This window comes from Aulonocara sp. 'chitande type north' Nkhata Bay, linkage group LG1 (assembly GCF_057382095.1).
Source record: "Aulonocara sp. 'chitande type north' Nkhata Bay isolate Kocher_YH1m ecotype deep benthic linkage group LG1, A_spYH_male_GT1.1, whole genome shotgun sequence".
Classification (NCBI taxonomy): domain Eukaryota; kingdom Metazoa; phylum Chordata; class Actinopteri; order Cichliformes; family Cichlidae; genus Aulonocara; species Aulonocara sp. 'chitande type north' Nkhata Bay.
The window spans coordinates 31,027,219-31,048,073 of NC_141344.1; the positions used below are offsets into that span (position 1 = coordinate 31,027,219).

Genomic DNA, 20,855 nt, shown 5'->3' on the forward strand with positions numbered 1-20,855 from the left:
TTTTCAGCTCAGTGTCTGTATAGGGATCTTTGAAGTTTTCTATCAGGTCAGCTGTTTGAAGACAAGTTTTACTTTGTTTTAGAGTTTGACTGATAGAGGAGACCAAAATATTAGAGATATCAGCCAATATTTTTTTCCTTATGTGGAAGTTTTATACTGCCCTCTGGTGGACAAACAGTGCATCACCACCTCCTACAAGGTTGAAGGGTGTTTCTCCCATCTTTTTCTTAATTGTATTGGTTTGATATTAATGCTGATACCTATAGACTGGCAAATGTCTAATATTAGTCTTGCAAATAAGTTGGATGGGTTGATAAAAGATATACATTTGTGTCACAGCAGCCAAAACAAGAATGTGGCTCATAAAAATAAAGCTTTTACCATCAAATAGCTGAGGAAAGAAAATACACAAATTAGCTCACTTGAATTAAGATGTGGAAAGGTCAATCTGCAGGCTTTGAATTAGAATTGGAATTTCATAACAAACTCAGATTTTGCTCTTTAAAGGTTTTTAACACCATTATGGCCGGCCAATGTAAACGGACCATTTCAAAACAAACTGGTGCTGGAGGTATTTTGACAAAAGTTTCCTTTTTACATCTGTCACAATAAGGTATTGCACGTAGTTTTAGCTACATTATCATGTAAGTTGTGAAATGGTTTTAATAAAGACGGGTCACATTTCTTTTTTTAAATGTTTTTTATAAATCCCTTTACTCCTAAGATTTATATTTTGTTGCTAGACAGCTTGAAAACTGTCACTTAGCAAATTAAAAATATATTAAAATATATTTCACGCTCAAAAATCAAATTTCATCTTGGACTGAGACAGTCTTAGTCCCTTGGGGCTGCTTTGCACAGAAAATATTTGAAAATAAACAAAAAATTTCATTTTGTAGCAAAATGTTAAACCTCTGAGCAGTGCACTCCAGGTTTTAATTTACTGTATCAGTCTAATTAGTTAAAAACATGAAATGGTGACTGTAATTAAAAAAAATGTAACTGGTTATTTCTCAATTTTTTTTATTGCTGCAAAGTAATGTATGCATATGAACGAATGTTTGTGCTGTTAAAGCAACTTGTCATCTGTAAGACAAAATTACAAAATTTGGTTCAAATCTCAAAATGTTGATTTAATTTAATTTTCTTTTGCATCAGTTGGAATGATTTCCTCAGCATTTCAAGTTTTTTAAGGCTCAGCTCAACACTAACCGTGACCCTGACACTAATCCTAATTCTAATGTTGATTTATTAAATTGAAATTTTGAGATAGAAACCCAAATCTTGATTTATGTGCATAACAAAAAAATAGTTCACAGTAACGTGATGTTTTCTCCTCCCACCGCCAGGCGGCGACACTGCTCACTACGCTGTAGCAGCGCAGCCTCTAAACTATAAACTTCCGGTGTGAGCGTGCGTTAACCCTTTTCCACCGGTCCGAGTCAACATGGTGGGTCCACGGAAAGCATTTCATCTAGTCGTCCTCCACAATCCTTCACAATCCTCACTGGCTGTCCCGTCACCGAGCGGCTACTACCGTCAGTCTGCACACAGGCGACACGAAGATTTATAAAAGCGGGTTTTCGACGCACTTTGGTGGCGTTAACCATGTAAACACAGACTGACTGCTCCCGAAGTAACCGGGCACCAAGCCGCAGTTTCGCGGTGCACCTTTACGGGCAGTCGGCAACAGTTTGGCTCCGCTCGTGTTTGTATGCTTCTCATACCGAGTTAATGTCCGTTAGTTGTTGGAGGAAAGTTTGTTCATAAGGACAACTTGACTTCCGTTTACCCGTCTTTACCGTGGCAATGTTTTGCACGGGGACTAGCTGCTCGGTGACTTGATGGTGATGAGTTTGTGTTCAATGTACTCAAAATATGTTTTAACGTTTATTGGCCATTAATGTCTAAATATGTAAGTTTCGTCTGTTAAATAAGTCGTTAAATGTGATTTATAGACGTTTAAACTCACTTTACATTCCGTCATATGATCTGTCACTACGTAATTTTAACCTGTGACACACTTTGCCACTAAAAGCTGTCATACCTTTTCTTTTATGCCAAAGTTTTTAAACTCCAGACCGTGTTTTTTGGGGGAATCAGTGAAGATATTTGAAATTCCTTCTTCAGCAATTCATACACACGAAATCTAAGTCTGTGTGCCTCCTCCTCCAGGGTCGAGTCAGGACCAAGACGGTCAAGAAGGCCGCCAGGGTGATCATCGAGAAGTACTACACAAGACTGGGCAACGACTTCCACACCAACAAGAGGGTGTGCGAGGAGATCGCCATCATCCCTAGCAAACCTCTGCGTAACAAGATTGCAGGGTGAGTGGGGTTTCGGCTGTGTGCACTCCTGCTTTAGCCTCAGATCATGATTTGTTAAGCACAGATTTAAGGCAGAGGATTTCAGCTACAACATGCTGTTATTTCTTCAGCACAGCTTCACTATCCTGAGAGATCAAACATTATTTATGAACCTCTGTCCCTGTCCGAGCACACCGCACAGGAGAATGTCAGAGCAGCCCACATAGATGTATTTGAGGTCTGGTGGGGCCAAGCGTTTAGCTAGCTGACTTGTAGATGGTAGTAATTTTTTCCAAGTGTAGCTTTAAATCAAAATCTGGCTTGGTTTTCCCCTTGGTGTGGTTCCTTTGTCCTAAAGTGGCTCAAAACGGATGTAAAAAAACAAAAACTAGTGGTTAATTTATGTTGAACTTTATCCGACCTCAGTCTGACAGCAGGGGTAGGGTGTTTGCAGTTCGCTGGCAGTCCAGGGATGGCCCGTCTACCTGCAGTGAGCTTTGTTGTCAGATGGAGGCAGTGTACAAAGTATGTGGTATAACCGGTCTGTGGGCCACTCTTGCTTGTCTACTGTTGGCCCATTGGCCATGGAGAAGAGTGAAGTTGGAGCAAACAAAGAGCTGAAGTGAAGCAGATTGTTTAAAAACAGTGAAAAATGTACACTGTCTATGCTTTTCATGCCGTATCTCTGAAGTTGTTTTTCATGGTGAAAACAAACTTCCCGAATCTGTGCCCCTTGTCAACCAATCAGCATTAGGCAAATGCTTATGTAATCAGTTTCCAGTGACGTAAAGTAAGGATTTTGAAGGACCGCAAAGCAGCACATGTGGAGCTGTTGGCGTAAAAAAATGAAGTTTTCCAATCAGCTGTTGCATGTTTGGGGTGCAGAGATGGTGCACCCCAAGTCAGAACCTCTGAGAATTCCTCCCTCTGATTTCCTACAGCTCGTCATGTCAATGAAACATGAACACTGTTTTATTCTTGAATTCAGGCTTTGTCTTCATTTGTGCGTGTTTGTTTTTTGATATTGAATGAGATTGATATGTTGTGTTTTATACGAGTGGCATCTACTATTTTTAATTTTTTTTCTTTTAATTTGGGGGGGGGGGTTGCTTTTTGGGTTTTCTAATTTTTCTTTGAGAAAAAGGTGACACTCGCATGATTTAGCGCTGATATATCTTCTTTGTTATCTCTTGAATGAAGCCGGTGAAGAACCAGAGTGGCAATAAAGTTTAAATGTGATTCGGGTTGGGGACAGTGCATTTGCTTTACAGCGAGAAGGTCAGGTTCAAGTCTGCCATTAGGCAGTTTGCATGTTCTCTCCAGGTACTCCCGCTTCCTCTCACACTCAAAATGTAGTTAAGTGTGCATGTGAGTGGGAATGAGCCCTGACAGACTGCTGACCTGTCCAGCCTGCCTGTCAGCCTAATGTGATTCGGGGGGAGGTTGTTTTGGGGGTTTTTGGTTAGTTGGTTCATTAAAAAAAAAAAAAGACTCAGCTGGTATGAGTTTCACACCACGTTTCTGCAGGTTAAACGACTTGATGAGCTTGGAAGACGAGTCATGTGAAGTGCTTGTTTTTAGCTGAAGTCATTTTTCTCGGATTGTTAGATTCTGTGTGTGTGATGTGCTTCTGTTATGAACTGGTGCACAGTAGCCACTCATTTAAACTCCACCATTGCTGTTTGGAATATTTTCTGTGTTTGGTCTGAATTAACTAAAACTTCAGACATGTTGAACAAAAGTTAAATCATAAAACTTCTAAAAAAACAAAGTTAAACTTAGAAACATTTGTATTTTGCTGCTGGAGGTTTGGAGTACGTAGAAATGTGAACTGCTTACAGTCAGAAAAAATGTGTACTAATCTGCTGTAGGTTTCTGATTGCATGTTTGTGCTCACTTGTGTCTCAGGTATGTGACACACCTGATGAAGCGTATCCAGCGCGGTCCAGTCAGAGGAATCTCAATCAAGCTGCAGGAGGAGGAGAGAGAGAGGAGGGACAACTACGTCCCAGAGGTCAGTTCACTGTCTTCTGTCCTACCTGTGATGGCTGACTGTAGTGCTCCCCGTGCCTTAGGTTGCGCACCTCGTGTCGGGCTACGTTGAGCTGCCGCTCGAGTGTCCACGGGCTTCCTTAAGCATCTTTGTTGTCACTGAGCATTTCTCTCCAGCTGTTGCTGGAGTAAACATGGAGGTGAAAGGACAGTTCAGGTGGCTCATTTGTGTCTCTCATCCTGTAGATTTCTGCTCTGGACCAGGAGATCATTGAGGTGGATCCAGACACAAAAGAAATGCTCAAGATGTTGGTGAGTCTCAGATGTTATTTGCTGATTTATTTGGTTGCCACATAATTGAAAGTCCTTCTGAATTTCCAGCAGAACCCTGACGTATGATTTCCGTTAGTAACACTTAATATTTTGATAGAGAACATAATGGGCACATTGCAAAGAAATTGCCAGGTGTAATTTATCAATAATGGCCATTTAAGTACCAGTGTGTTTAGTGGGGGTGGGAAGGAAGTAGTTCTACACACATTAAATGAGTGCATTAAAAGGGTGGAGCAATCACCTGTTTTTTAACTGACATTTACATTTTTTTACATTTTTAACTGACTGAGTCTTTGCAGAGTTAAAGCATGCCCATATTTATACGTCATGCGTCCAATTTAGGCTGTGGTGTGTGGTTAGAGCAGGGTGAGCAAAATTAAGAATCCAATACATTAAAAAGCAGAGAAAATATAAATATAGAAACAGAAAACACTGGCATGTCTTCTTTTTCTGTGACTTCTGTAAACTTTTTTCTGAGTTTATGGACTCAGAATCACAATGGCTGCATCCACCTGTAATCCAGTCGGGGTAAAAATGAGAAATAGTCTGGGCAACAAAGTCACTTGTTTATCATTAGTTTTTATTTAGTCTGAGGTGTCATTGCTAGCTGAACTGTCATGTCACAGCTTTTAACTTGGTTGTTTAAATCACTAAAACTTTCTTCTTCTTGTAGGACTTTGGTGGCCTTTCCAATCTTCAAGTCACTCAGCCGTCCATCGGGATGAACTTCAAGACGCCACGAGGACTTTAAAATCATGTTTGATGGCCTCTGAATAAAGACAGTTGTTAAAAATGTTCAATTTAAAGCTTTCTGGATCTTTCCTAAAACATACATGAACATTAAGGAGTGCACGTTCTCATCAGCCAAACTGCCCTTACTGAGAAAGTCAATAGAAGCGCTTTGGATAGGTAGTAGTGGTAAATGAGAAGAGGCTCATTGCATCATGGGAATCCACAGTATGGCCATGGTACTTTTAAGTGAATTTCAAGTACTCAAACACTATTCTGCTTCAATAGTTGGGCAGTGGTATTAACAGAATCAGGTGCTTCTAATGTCTTGTGCTTCTGGTAATGTAATTGCACTGGGCTGAGTCGAGTCACACAAAGTAGTTGGTGTAATTAACCCTCATAATGTCCTCCCGATTTCCATACACCTGTGGTCAAACATGTCCCCACTTCATTTGAGTGTTTTTTAAAATATAAAGTATAAATTGTCAATCAATTCAGTGTTGCACCTTAGTTTTACTTAAGACCAACACATTAACACAAAATTTAGGCAACATTTTAGGGCCACCAGACCTTGTTTACATAAAGTTCACTGTGTTTTCAAGTGGAAATAAAACAAGAAAATAAAATATTTAATTGATTAGATAATTTTGACTGACTAACTACAGAGTGCTGTATGTTGAACTTTAGTGAGAAAGTTTTTTTTTTTTTTTTTTTTTTTGAAGCCTTTATAAATTTTAAATGGCAGCACATAATCCCACCTGTGGTCCTCAGGGGTCAAAAATGTCTCCATCTAGTTTGATTGATACTTAATTAATATGAAGTGGATTTTTTCCCCACTTTTAATTAAAACTCAATTCAAACATTTTGACACAATTTTTTTTTTTTTTATTCCATTTCAAATTTAAGTGATAAAAACCTCATAAAAATGAATTTTTTCTTTGTTTTCGGGTAAAAAATAAATTAAATCATCAGTTATTGTGATTATCGTTTCACAACCAGAGTCGGTTGCTTTAACAGATGATCACAGATGGGTTTATGTCAAAGTTAATTTAGAAAGCTGTTTTTAAACTACTTCAAGTTTTTTACTGGCAGCAAATAATCACATCTGTTGTCCTCTGGGCTCAAAAATGACCCCGTTTGCTTTGACTGTTTATAAAGCCATGAGTATAAAATATCATCCATCTCTGTGTTTCAAGGTTTTATTCATCTTTATTCCAACTCATTACCCTTCAGTTTTCTATATTTTGGCATGGTAGGACACCAGGGCATGGGTCTGAGTGAAGGTAAACTTTCATGAGGACAAAGGTGTGTCCATATTTGACACAAGTGCAGGAGGAAGCTCAAGTTTATTCCTCTGCACTGGTCCCATCATGGACAGCTTTCTTTTCTGCAGTTGCAGGCCAACAAACAAGTTGTTACAGGTGATTGTTTTCTTTTTGAAACCTGCAATGTTAGGGACAATTCGCGTGTCCTGACTGCAGGCCAGATAATTTGACATTGTACTCTAGCATGTTCCATGTACAGCTGGACCTGGCATCACATACTCTAAATATATTGACAAGGTTTTAAAGGAGAGAAAAAAAGCATTCATGGCTGGTGTTTGAAGCCTGCCTGCATCAGGAAACCAGCCCCTAGCTTAGCCTTGTACTACAGTTATTCTCCATTGGTTTGGCTCATTTCTTGAAACAGAAATTACATTCTCAAAACTCTAAGATCATTTGGCAAAACACTCTTACAGCTTAGCACAACACTATAGCTCACCTGCAAAAGCTCATATCTCTTCCAAAACTGTTCACTCAGGCTTCAATCTAAATCCCTTTCTCATTTAAACAGTCAGTGTCTCCAAAATGGCAAAGATCCTTTTCAATAGCTTTGGCTCATTTCTGGACACAGATCGGACATTCCCATCATTCGTGATGCTTTTGTCAAAATAAACCTGGATGGTTGATCACAACAACATAATCCACCTGCAAAAGCTCATATCTCTCCTAAAACAGTTCACTCGTGTCAAAACGACATTTCTTTCTAATCTGAATAGTCAGTGCCCCCAAAATGCATCGTCCCCTTGGCATTGTGCGAGTGCTGCCATACAAAATGTTTAGATGTTTTGTCACTATGGCAGAGGACCAACAATATACAACAGAAATGAGTAGCCTCCATCACAGATTGCACTCACACTACCAAGGAAATTATAACCATTTTTTATTCACACACAAAGAAAGTTTCATACATATGTAAAAAGAAAATGTACATTACAGTAGTAAATTGTATGAACACAAAATCAAAAAACAAGGACTTATTCAGTGGTCGCTGTACTCATTCTCCCGCTCTTGTCCACTGTCTTCACCCTCCTGATTATTTACACGCTGTTGTCCGTCTGGCCACAGATTCTCGTCCACATCACAGCGGATACTTTCTCTTGCGATGCAACGAGGGAAGACACGGCGTGCATGCCGCAACCATCCCCTGCGTCCATAGCATGGAGCAGGGACGGCTGATCCTGAGCATGATGCTCATACACTCTCCACCTCCAAGCAGAGAAAGACTCCTCTATCGGATTGAGGAGAGTAAGGTGGTAGGAACCCCATGACCATCCTTGGATGCGTTGCAAACCAGCCCCTAATGAGTGGGCTATGGTGGAAATTGACATTGTCCCACACAATTACATAAATGGGTAGGTGAGGCCCTATGAGACCTCTCTCATTTTCAGGGATAAAATCGGTATAAAGGCGATCCAAGAAGATGAGGAGCTTGTGTGTGTTGTATGGGCCAAGACTGGGGATGTGAGTGGCCACACCATTCTCAGAAATGGCAGCACACATAGTTAAATTGCCCCCTCGCTGACCTGGGACATCCACTGTGGCCAGGTGGCCAATAATATTATGGCCACGTCTTCGGCCCTTGACCAGGTTGAAGCCAGCTTCATCCACGAACACCAGGATGTGAGGGGTCTCATGTCCTTCCAATGACATTATTCTCTAAAATAGAGTAAAGACCATAAAATCAGTCATACAGAAGAGTCATATACTACAGTTAGACAATTACATGTTCTCCCCCACAGGTTCAATATACCACAGGCCACTACTCCAGTGGTTCTAAACTATAATAGGCCTATGAGGAAGTACTGCAGGGATATTTGATAGAAAGGGGAGTGGGAAATACTGATGACTTACTGAGATGTTACAGTGAAACCTACAGTATTAGATAGATTTGATTGGGAGACAATAAAATAAGGATTGTAATGAGAATTGTATCATACAGTAAACTGCAGTTTTCTGTTGAAATTGTTGAAGTCAGATGAAGCAAATACTGATTCTGAAATCAGGTAAAGGAGGTATTGAAACCAAATAAGTGAACTGCTGCTTACTGTGATTACAGGTAAGGTTATAATGAGAGACAACCAGTAACTGACTTACATTTACATACTGGTAGCGCAGCTCCTTCACTCTGTCAGAGTTCCTCTCATATGGTACCCTGTAGATTTGTTTCATTGTCATCTGATGCTTCTTCAAAACCCGGTTTATTGTGGAGATGCTTAATGTGTTTATATTCTGGAATATATGATTGTCCTGAAGGATGGCATCGCGGATCTGTCTCAATGTGATGGCATTATTTGCGGCCTCTTCCCCCTATTCCTCCACCACGCATTCTCAGTCCTCTTCTTCTTCCTCCTCTTCCTTGAGGAGGAACTTCCCCTTGTCCGTTTGCTTGGCCTTGTCTATCCATGTTCAGAGATCTGACTGGCTCTGGTCAAGCTCTATATATCTGTGTTTGGCAGCACACAATCATGGAACACACCTGTGTGTGACACTACCCCTTCGTTAGTCTAGTTTCACCTGACTGTCAACGACTGTCATCAATTTATCAAATATTCAAAGAAATTCATATATGGTATTCATGGTATTATGTTCTTGACCAATTTTGACAACTGAACAGACAGTTGTGCATGCGAGTACTTATACAATGAAATCATGCTGACATGTTTTGGAGGGAATGATCATTAGACTGAGAATCAACTAATCAGTTTAGGTCTACAAGATCTATTCATTTGGAAAATGTGCTAAATGTGGGCTAACTGTATAACTGTAGGCTACGTGTACTTAATCATTTGCAGAGATGCACTGAGACAATTGAGACATGTACTAAGGCATTTGCCATTTGATAAAATGAATGAGCCTAGCCCAGCTGTCAAAGGGCGAGAGGCAGGGTACACCCTGGAGAGGTCGCCAGTCTGTCACAGGGCTGACAGTGAGACCATTGTACTCACATTCACACCTATGGCCAATTTAGGTTGATCAGTTAACCCAACCCCAATAATTGCATGTCTTTGAACTGTGGGAGGAAGCCAGAGTACCTACACAAACTCCACACAGAAAGACCCCACCCTGATGGTGGAATTGAACTTAGGACCTTCTTGCTGTGCAGCAACAGTACTAACCATGCTCTGGATACTTGCACAAAACTGCCAATTTAGATTTTAAGCACAACATTAAGGTAGATTTACATGAAATTAGTGTCAGGTTTAGAAGCAACTTGTAGGTAAGGTTTGACAAGTTATTAACTTGTATCAACCTTGGAGGGGCCTGTGATGTCCTATTTCACACCATTCCCAAGCGTTTGGATGGTTTAGTTGGGCTGGTATAGAAGCTGTGCGCGTGTCAATTTCAGCTTTAATTTTGACTACAGATGTAAAACACTGCTTTGTGACAGGGGGCGTCTTCTAAACATGTCAAACCTTGTAATTTGCCATTGGTTCCTTTCACCACAAACCATATAGGTCTGTGACATTCCACTACCCAGTTACCATCACGTTTCCTGGGCTTACAGTTTACCATCTCTTGCAGGTGTGATCACCTCCTTAATTTAAAAAAAAAAAAAAAAAAAAAAATTATATATATATATATATATATATATATATATATATATATATATATATATATATATATATATATATATATATATATATATATATATATATATATATATATATATATATATATATATATATATATATATCAGTTTAGCAGCGACCTGCAGAGGCTGTTGACTGAGATTTCAAAGAAATGACAGCACAAACAATTAGGAGTCCAGACATGGCTAGTAATGCTTAAACACCTTTATTGTGCCCAATCTGAACATACTCCACAACTGTTAAGTAGCAGCAAACTTGGCAGACCACAATGAGGTAGACTTTCAAAACTCTAAAAAGCAGCTGGGCTAAGGGACAACAAGCTCAGCATGACAAACCTAATGGATAAAGAAAAGACACTTCGTCTTTGGCACACAGCTTATTATGCATTTATGTCCAACTGGAACAGGAAGGCAAAATGGGATAAGAAAGCATTGAATCATGTACTGGTCTACTCAAGCTCTGGGATAGATAATTTATCATCAGCTAAGTGGAAGTTCTTACATTCAACAGGAAACAAGCAGCTGTTCTAACATAGGCATGTCCCCCTGCCGATGTACAAAAAGTGATTAAAAACCACTGCCACCTCTCCACACGTGCAAATTAAAAAGTGCAAAAACAGAAATCAAACTATGTACAAATGATTTGCTCACTGTACTTTCATCAAGATCCATCAGTTGCTTGGAAAAAAGAAATGGATTACCAGTTGAGTTATCCAGTACTACAGTTACATTTAATATAACTGGACCAACAAAATCGAAGTAGTACATCCAACAATTTGTGCCCATTCAGTTGAAATTTTGGAGGGCAAATTAAAAAGAAAAAAACGCCAGGAAAAAAAAAATAAAAGGGGGTTTTCCCATAAACAGCCACTGGGTATAATTGTTCAGAATTTTCATGTCATGACTTAAAACCGTTTGTGTACAAATTAGTAAAAAACTGCGTAAAAATGTCTGAAATGCGACTGGTTAAATGAAGCCCAACATTCAACTCCCAAAAGTAAGAAACACCAGTTGGCTTGCACAGGAAAAAACTGATGCCAACTGGGGGTAGGGGGAGGGGGGGGAAATAAAAATTTAAAGGCACTGTATGGCGTTTGCCAATGAACGGCAATGAGACTTGCGTGATTGCTCTTCACTATGCAACACATGTAAACCAAAAAAAAAAAAAAAAAATTTTTTTTTAAAGAAATGGTGTTTTCATCCACTTCTTAACCTTAGGCTGACTCCCATCTTTCCATCTGGCCACAAGTCTGGGAAAATGCATAAGAGTGAAGGGCCCCTTGTCTTTCCCAACAAGGTCACTGTGCATAGTGCCACTGTGAACAGCAAAAATGTAGCAAGTGCAAAAGTGAACATTTTCTATAGTGATATCCCCAGTGCCTGGTGGTGTGCCATGGTATCCTTGTACCGGAGGTCTGGCACACGTGCTCTCCTTGGCGGGCAGCCTTGCCCCGTGCAGACGGGCACCTCCTCTGGCCCTTCAGGGACTATGAATCCGTCTCCTCTAGCTGGAGTCTCTGTTCTTCTGGTTGCGCATGAGGGGTCGGTGGTTGCTTAAGATGTCCATCGAGTGCTGCCAATGCCAGCAGGAGCGGCAGTAGTACTTGAAGCAGGCCTAAGAGTGAGATGGGTCTTTATAGAGGCACATCTGATTTAAAACAAGTCTAACAATATCGTAACTTAAACTTGAATTAAACAAGACAAGTTCTAAACTTCTATAACAACATCACTCCCATATTTCAATAGAGAAGTACAACTGTTCTCACAGAAGAGGAGATTGAACTACAGTTAAGACTCAAGCTGCTTAATTTCCCTTTTGTGTCCTTTCATATACAAACAAGCTTAAAGGATCATGATTTAATTACCAAACTTTACTATTCTGGTTCAGTATAAGACATGAAGTCTACTGGACAGAAAGCTTGACCCAGCCATGCTCACAAAAAAGGAGTACGAGATTCCACTGACCTGGTCTCTGCAGAAGAAAGGTCCAGGTTGGCGAAGGCAAACTTGACACATGGAGTCTTCCAGGTAGGGATCAATCTGAACCTGAAGGGGAAACGATGCGCAATTTACAGCAGACAAGTTTTGAAAATTGACACTTTACCAAAAGCAGCATAAAGCTGTTGAAAGACTTCTCTGCTGCTGTAGAGACCACATGCAGTAAACACGTCTTTACCTTCTTTGTAAACTTGGGTGTTTTAATCTCCACAAATGCTGCGCACACAGCCTTCAGGTAACTGCGCTGATTATTGAAAGTGACACGTCCAGAGCCTGTACAGAAGACAAACAATGTCACTCAAAGCAGCTCTTAAAGGTCAAACCACACCTACACACCAAGAACTGAACTGCAGTAGATGCTGACTGACAATTCGAGACTAGCAGTCTCACCTATTGGGTACTTGTGCTTGTCCGTGTCAATGCCAGCATACATGACTCCTCCAAAGAGATCGTTCATGATGCTGGCCAGCGCTTCAGCATTCAGCATGCCGTGCAGCGCGCCAACAAACACCGTCTTACTCGGGTCCAGACGTTGAGCAGGGCAACGCACGTAGTTGCTGTCAGAGATCACCCAGGGTATCACCTGCACCTGTAGCAGCCAAGAGCCACAGCGTTCAGGACGGACATCCTCGCTTCCCGTCCTTCACTAGGATCGCTCACTAAACAAAAGCCAACTGTCTCATAATAAGTGTTCTTAACAAGGTCTGATCAAAGAATCCATAGACGGAAACCTGTAGAAAGCTTCTACAGGTTTCCATCTATATCGATGTGTGCTGGTGATCTCACTTGAATTAGTCATTGTTGAAATCTGACAAACAAGGTGTGTGAAATCAGATTCTACAGAATCTAATCCTGGACAATCCATTTCTTGGAGTTGCATCACAGACAGAATTCAAACTATACCTATATTTCTTAAACATACTGGAGTACAATATGACAACTATTTGATTATTCAGCATTTCATAAATTGTAAATGCAGTGAGTAAATAATGCCTTGCATGCTTCGTTTCCACCTACATCCTTGCATCGCATTCTGCGGCTGGACATCTTGAAGTAGTACTCTCTGTTGTCCTCAGGGTGAAACGGGTCCTGGGAGCAGGCGTGGAGCAAAGCCCGGACAGACTTCTCATTCTCAAACACCAGGTAAACGTACCCTACAGACAAACACCAAAACGCTTTAAAGAGGCTTACTTTGCGCTGCAGAATGATGCAGCGCAGACCGATACCATTGGTGCTACAGTGCATGTTGCCTCTTGAACTACAACAACCCAAGACTGAGTAGCACAGCAACTACAGTAAAACTTGATAGCATTTCATACAATTTCCAGAAGGTCCTGACAGATTACAACTTGTCTGTAGCTGATTTGCTGAAAGCTTTGAAAGGTGCCAAGTACTTGACACTGAGCCAGGTTTAATGCTTTTAATGCTGTAACTGCAGAAATTCAAAGTTCCAAGTCCAACCGAAAAAGTTGGGAGTGTGAAGTAATGTATAATTAGACTAATAAATCAGTGATGAAATGCTGACCAATTTTAGCCCAGGTCCATATGAAATGTAGATTTAAGAAAATTTGAGAAAAAAAATAACTTAGAAAAACTGTCATAAAACCAGTTTACAACTTTATGGCCTGTGGGGGTACGTCACCGCTGGAAGTCGGCAAAACTCATTTATACAAACTAATTAGCAAAGTGTTACTGAGAGCATTAGCCCACCCCTGCTTCTAACACGCCATGTTTTAAGCTCCAGTAATGCCCAGAATCACCATCAGTTACTCACCACCTTACTACATGCTCACCACAGTGGCACCTTAAAACCAGAAGGGGAAAAAAAATAGCCTACCAGCTCTTTGTTACCTTTGGCGACATTACCTTTGGGAGGACAGCGAGGGTGCTTTCCATCCTTACCCGGCCACTCCACAGTCAGAGGACCATAACCACTGAAGGTGTTGATCAGGCCAGCTGAAATAAAGCATCAGTTTGTGAGGGTGGAATAACAATGCACACCTTCATTGTGTGACAGTGGGATGTCCCAAGATAGTGAGGTTTTAACCAATGCCTGTAATCGCTGCCAAAAAGACTACAGTAAATAAGGGTTTAAGTATAGTCATTTTTAAAACTGGAATGCATGTTTATTTCATGCTGCCATTAGTCCCAAGCTCTAGTTTTCAGTGGCTGCCATTTATAGCCACACATCTGCAGCTGTTGCCAAGATACTGGTTAGCAAACTAAACCATTCAGCATTAATCAATTCTGTAAAGCTACAATAAAAAGGTTGCATGTACCAAGTAAAACACACTATGGCTGACTGTTACACTGTTGGTGAACTGTTCAGAACCATCAGGGCCACATGTGTTGAAACATGAAAGTAGGGCCAAACCTGAAAAACCCAAAGGGAATAAAAGAGTCTGTGCTTCCACAGAAACAGATTTAAGCATGTCTGTATCTGGGATTTCAATAAACGATCTTTTCAAATCTTTAAAACAAAAACCAAACAACCTTCCCCCCCATAATATCAGAAGAACGTGTTTGAAAATAAAGACCGTTCACAGCCACAGTTACCTTCTGTGATGTCCCAGGGTACACCACCAAGAAAGACCTTGCAGGAGTAAAGAGGATCTTTATTGTTACGGGGAGGCAGCTGTCCACTCCAGGTGAATGTCGCCTCATTCACAGCTGAGTTGAAAACAAGATAGACAAGGTTTGTGGATTGGTCATGCTTGAACAGTTTCATGATTAATGAGTAGTGGCTACCTGCAGCCTGTCTATGCAGGCGGGCCTCCCTCTCAATGCTGAAAGCATCCTCTGGCTGATCAAGCACATCTGCACCCGGCCATGAAGAGCCAGCACGCCAGCGACGGGAAATAGCCAAGGAGGAAGGGCTGGCACTGGATGGAGGGGTCAGAGGAGAGCTAGTGTCCTGAGGGTCCAGGCGAGAGCCCAGTCGCAGCAGGTCCTTCTGCACGTTTGACGTGAGATAAGGCAGGGGAGGGGAAATCCGCAAAGTGGACTGGAGAAGAAGATATGCGTTAGTGTAACGAGGCCTCATATTTTCCTCTATTCTGTGTATTAAAATTAAAAAGTCAAAGGAAATTAAACTGACTGAAATTCACTGAAGGGTTTAGACTGGGTGCAGTATCTGACTTGATAATCAGAAGCTTTCACTCCACACTGTCTGCTGCCAAAACTCAAAGTTAATAAATGCCATCGTGGCACAAAAAATAAAAACCCTACAGCATGAAGCTCCACTTTGCCTGCCTTAATATAAATGATCAATTTCTGACATCCATCTCCAAAACTCATTTCTGATGTTTTACAAGAAAAGAAAAGCCAGAAAGTTAATACTGAAAATACCCTGTGATGGAAGCTTGAACAACAAAGCTGATGATTGCCGTGTCCAATAGAATAATGTCAAACCCTTTAAATCCTCAAAGTTAAAAAGCAGGCCAAAGGAAGATTAAGGTAGACTCCTGTTAGTTGAGAAAGTAAGAATCTTTAAAAAGTGTAAAATCTCACTGCTAGATATCAGTATACTGCAGACAACCAAATTCGATTTAGTGCCCCTCTAGATTTAAGTTCATAATCTTATCTACAGTGGCTGCTGGAGGACAAACAGCTCTGGCCACTATTCATCTGTAGTGTTGTTGGCCATCAGTCACTGTTCATCAGCTGTCAATATGCCGAGTGTCCATTTACTCTCGAAGTGGCTGTAAAACTTTGAAAGGCGTCCAATACGAGTTGGTGAGTCAGTAAAGCTCACTTCTGTCCAATGACAATATTGAGATGAGCTGAAGAGATCAGCATTTGTTGTAAACACTGCTTATAACCAGCTGCTGCCATTTGGCTGGGACAGTAGACTATTACACATAACCCAGATAGTTGACAACTGTGACAATATTGGGACTAAATAAGCATGTTTGTGTGTTAGAGCAGACTTCAGTTCAGGTAATGAGCTTTGAGGTGAAGAGGTTAGTTTAAATGGCGCTCTCTCTCAGCCACTGTATACAATATGGCAGGGCAACATGGTGGCTTCCCCAAACTGTCTAATCTTGTGCATTTCTAATAGATTCATTTTAGATTTATGAGAATGCATTAACTGTTGGAAGATGTAATTACACATTAATGTACATTTCTTAGAACAACAATTTTTTTACCCCCTTTAAATAGCCTTAAATTACTTTATCATACCTTTAAGTGCAAGACCCTTGCAGAGAAATGAAAGTGAAGTTCATGCACACAAATCACACTCTAAGCCCATCTTTTCAGCCACACCCTGTAGATTTGGATGCTACAGTAAAACAGTAAATGGGTTGATTGGGGTTTGAGATATTCACCTTCCACCAATCCAACACAAAGCTGGAGAATAAAAGTAATCTGCCTTACCAACATGTCACACAGGTGATCCGAGCCAGAGCTGAATCCACTGGTCTCCGAGTCTTCAGGACTGCTGGAGCGAGAGTCCAAAAAAGAGCACGAGTCTAGACGGTTTGCCATGCGAGCAACACCGGGAAACTTCTCCAGAAAGTCAGCCGTCATGCTCATGGAATCGGGGGGCAGGTAGCCTGGGGGCTTTCCAAGGAGGCCACTGAAGGGACTGTTCAGTAGACCCAACACTGAAAAACAATTACAATTAGTATAAAAGAGCGCGATCTGTGCCAGTAGCCATGTAAGGTTACTCGATAGCTTGTTTGCCATTTCAGCTTTTCAAGTAAACTGAAGAAAATGGGATTTGTGCCCAAAGAGCTGCATTGATTTGTCAGGAATGAAGCGACACAGCAAACTCGAGTTTAAAAAGGTGCATCTTCAAGGGCATCTTAAATTGAGTTTTGTGCTGAATCTACAGACAGACATTGATCAGAACTAAAAGGTAGCCATGTGAACTGAGGTTTCCAAAAATATTCTTGGTCAACATACCAGATGTGCAAGCTGGCTGCCAACAGACTTAAAGCGCAAGTTGTTGAGTCATTCAGTTTTATTTTCTAACCAGAATGCTGATGAAACAATTTCTCCCCTCAGATGCTAGATGCCTTTTTATAAGTCAAATCAATTGGAAGCCAGCGTTTCTAACACAAATCCAGTAAACGCCAAGCAACAATTCCTTAAGCATTAACAAGTCGCTTGCTCTTGATGCCCAAGTGAGTCAGCTGGCAACAGTGACAGGCATGTACGGCATGGCCTGCAAGTCAACATGAGGCTCTGAAGGGGATTATTCAGCTGTAGGCCGCATTCAAAGCTTTGTCACACTTTATTGCAGGCCCAGTTTGGAAAGCTTTAAATTAAGTTACACTGGGTTGGTGTGGACATGCAGCAAAACTATTGTGCTACAAATGGGTCAGGACAAATGGGCCATCCTTATCAGTGCTGCCAAAATGGCAAAACAGTCTTAAACAAGACATGTCTGAAAAATGTCAAAATTTACATATACTTGGCGTACATCTGTCAATCAGCTTTGACTTGGGCTGAATGTGGGTTTACTGCAGTTTTCTGACTGACATCCCTGACTCAAGTTTGATCAACAGGTAACAAATATTTAACTTGACTCTCAGGCAACATGATGAGAGTTTGAGAAAGAAAAGTAGCTTCACTGGCTGTTCGTGTGTTTGCTAGGGATGCAGTAAAGCAAAACTGCCACATCATCCTCCGTAGTGACGCTACAGGCTGTTCCCACACCGACTGCTGTTAACCAACCATCTTATTTTAATATTAACAAGAGCTACACAATAAAAACAATCTTACTATATTCATTCCACTTTTCTCTTTAAAAGTAAGAGCCAGAAAACTTTTAGGGAAACTGGTATCCCCAAATAAAACAGAATCCTATAACACAGTTCAAGGTCTGGCACTTACTGGAGGGTGAGCTGGTTTGAATGTGAGATGGGGAGGTGTGTGTATCTGCCTCCTGGCTGCTCCAAGGTTTGTCCCAGCCAGACAGACGGAGAGACTGAAGACCCAGGCCCAGGTCTGCGACACCCGACGGGTCCCTGGATAACGACATCTCCTGAGAGCCAGGCATGGCATCGCAGTTTGGGAAAAGCATCCTCCTGCTGCCCACTGCAGCCAGGTCCGACTCTGTGCCAAAATCCAGTTCACAGATTAAGCAAGAGCGAAAGGAGATAAGTGTTAGACAGTCACAAAGAACGTTTTTCAGCCTCCCATCGGCATCATTATACAGAAAAGATCAAAGCAAGACTTGTCAAAACCCCTTCTGGTAAAGAAACCACAATAAACTCCCTCAATAAACACATCTCCCCTACCCTGGCTGACGGCGGAGCTAACCTGCTGCCTCTGTGCCCTGTGCAACTGCCATGCATCTCCGTCCGCATCACTGACCCACCTAGCAGCATGTGACATGGCTGCTGATGCACTCGCACACCCCTGCTAATGACATCAGCTTCCCCCACCTCCCCGCTTCCTTGCCTAACAACTAATGAAAAATTCCTGTTGGAGCTATTGGCTTGTTGATAGAAGTACTCCCCTCTGGTAGGCACAGCACGTCTCCGAGTCAGTGTGAAGACAGCTGCTGCCGTTACTGCTGCTTACTCTGTGTCTAGCCTCGTTTCCCCGAGCGAGCTGACCGAGGCAGGAGGGAGGGGGGGAGAGAGGGGCAGAGCTACAGAAGCATGGCGGGAGGCAGCATGGTAGCAAATGACTCAGCAGACTTCAACTAAAGTATTGTAGACTTGAGGATGCTCAGGGCATTTCAGTTTCAGACTGGCTTGTGAATTTATTTTAGCACACCAACACTGAACAAACGGGCAAGGAGTGTCTCGCTGTAGCTGAAGCAGCTGACTGATCAGATGTTGAGGACAGTGATTTGCACCACCAGCTCCTCCCTTCCTAGGCCTGGAAAGCTTCCAGCTGCCAGTTACACCCCTGATTCAGCAAGACTAAGCTGGAGTGGATGGGACAAAAAGAACTTCAGCTCATTGTGCATCAAGACCCAGCTGACCTTTGCTATGCAACATTTATGCTCTGCTCATGTCAAACTAAGGATTGTATTGTCATCTAAAAACAAGAGCAGAAGTCACAAGAGCAGACATGCTTTAAGCAAACTGAAAGGACTCCAGCACTGTCCTGAGCCAAAATCTTGGCAAATACCACCCCTGTGGTTTAAAAAAATAAAAAACCCACTTAGAACTACTGCAGTGCTGCAGACCAGCAATGCAGTATGAATCAGCTGCTGGCACCTGAATAAAAAGACAAGGTGAAGGAGGTTCAACAGCTTTAAAAAGTCGAAGGGGGATTTCCATTATAGGCAACGCAGGCTCTCATCTTACAGAGCACCACATTGGTTCTGCACACTGCATGCATGTTCCTTCATGATTTTGTGGTTTTAAGGAAAATGCAAACTACAGCAGCAGGAGAAGCTACCACTGAGGGCAGAGGTCATGTGACCTGCTTTCTCACACTTCACTGTACACGAAACTAAAAGCATCAAAATTCACACAACTGAGAAAGACTGGGAATTTCCAAAGAGATTCAAGCACTTTGGGACTCAAATTGTTACAGTATTGCTTATGTAATATCCCTCAATACTACAGTACCTATATTACTAATATAAAATGAAAATAATTCTGTTGAATAGCTAAAACACTTCATTTTTATCAAACAGTGAAAACAGCTGTTGATACCATCTGGGGGCCCAAATCAAAACCTTCACGTTTCCCTGACTGCAAGTGACCACAATGAGCACTTGATGTGTAGGCAAATAAAGTTAGCAGAAAATGCAGTTTGACTATTAGACCTTAATAAAAAAGTACTACAGATTTGCGCGGACTTGCTAAATATTTAGCTATTTGAGCATTTCTAAAACGTTTTAAACCCTCATGGCTACAGCCTCGTTTTAAATAAGTTTAGGCTGCAGTAGTGTCGGATACTAATTGTTTTTCGCCTTTGCACTCAAGCCCACCCAAGTTTAACTCTTGCAGAGTGAGTGAGGAGTGAGGGTTTACCGGACATCAGGTTTGGTTTTCCCTTGGTGTTGGGTGTGGTGCACACACCGGTGAAATCCAGAGCGTTGCCCAGCATAGTGTTCATCCTGCGGAAGATGTCTGCGTTGCTGCAGGTGGACAGTGCCGGAGAATCGGTGTCTGGGCTCTCAGGCCTGCGGGCTTCGTTTCTCTGCAGAAGGAGGCCGTGAGAGGGACACAATTAACCCAGCACTCATGCTAAAAGCTAAAGGTCAAGCTTGTGCACCATGCTGCAAAGTGGATTTTTGTTTGTTTGTTTTGTTCCGGGGAGGAACTAATGGGCCAAATGAGGCGGACATACGGTCAAATAATAACGTTAGACGTGGCGCAAAACTGACTTATTTCACCCATTTAATGCCGTTTCAACTCACCAGGGAAAACGCCATGATGTGGACAGACAGCCTAAAAGAAATGTCACAACAACGACCGCTGGCTGCAATAAAAGGTCATATTTATGAGGCGTGCTAACAGCTAATTAGTCATAATTTAGTGAACGTGTGCCCAGCTAATGACGGCGCTCGAGGGCCTCGTTCCGTTCACGTGCTCCACATCAAAGAGCAGGCCGCTGAAGGGAAAATCACGTGTTACTGCGGCCAATAATTTAAAGAGAGGCTTATTTAAA

At 41.7% G+C, this 20,855-nt stretch overlaps 2 protein-coding genes across 8 annotated transcripts; one reads left to right on the top strand and one right to left on the bottom strand.

Moving 5' to 3' along the window:
- The first annotated feature begins 1,335 nt into the window (after window positions 1–1,335).
- LOC147339352 (small ribosomal subunit protein eS17-like) lies at window positions 1,336–5,431 on the top strand. 3 transcript variants are annotated; one of them, XM_086293244.1, is made up of 5 exons: window positions 1,336–1,450; window positions 2,176–2,327; window positions 4,215–4,320; window positions 4,545–4,610; window positions 5,305–5,431. In XM_086293244.1, the coding sequence occupies exons 1-5, from the start codon at window positions 1,448–1,450 to the stop codon at window positions 5,380–5,382; spliced, it is 405 nt and encodes a 134-aa protein (XP_086149370.1). In that variant the 5' UTR covers window positions 1,336–1,447; the 3' UTR covers window positions 5,383–5,431. The 3 variants fall into 3 exon arrangements, with proteins under 3 accessions (XP_086149370.1, XP_086149380.1, XP_086149359.1); XM_086293254.1 differs by lacking the exon at window positions 1,336–1,450 and adding an exon at window positions 1,826–1,847; XM_086293233.1 differs by lacking the exon at window positions 1,336–1,450 and adding an exon at window positions 1,889–1,915.
- Window positions 5,432–10,467: 5,036 nt separating this feature from the next.
- On the bottom strand, window positions 10,468–20,760 carry LOC147339353 (cytoplasmic polyadenylation element-binding protein 1-like). 5 transcript variants are annotated; one of them, XM_086293285.1, is made up of 12 exons: window positions 20,605–20,760; window positions 20,264–20,384; window positions 18,111–18,332; window positions 16,647–16,876; window positions 15,018–15,273; window positions 14,826–14,939; window positions 14,121–14,225; window positions 13,287–13,423; window positions 12,660–12,858; window positions 12,448–12,542; window positions 12,237–12,317; window positions 10,468–11,886 (listed from the first exon to the last, which is right to left on the bottom strand). In XM_086293285.1, the coding sequence occupies exons 1-12, from the start codon at window positions 20,617–20,619 to the stop codon at window positions 11,776–11,778; spliced, it is 1,686 nt and encodes a 561-aa protein (XP_086149411.1). In that variant the 5' UTR covers window positions 20,620–20,760; the 3' UTR covers window positions 10,468–11,775. The 5 variants fall into 5 exon arrangements, with proteins under 5 accessions (XP_086149411.1, XP_086149401.1, XP_086149391.1 ...); XM_086293275.1 differs by having other exon boundaries at window positions 14,136–14,225; window positions 20,216–20,384; XM_086293265.1 differs by having other exon boundaries at window positions 20,216–20,384.
- Between the last annotated feature and the right edge of the window lie 95 nt (window positions 20,761–20,855).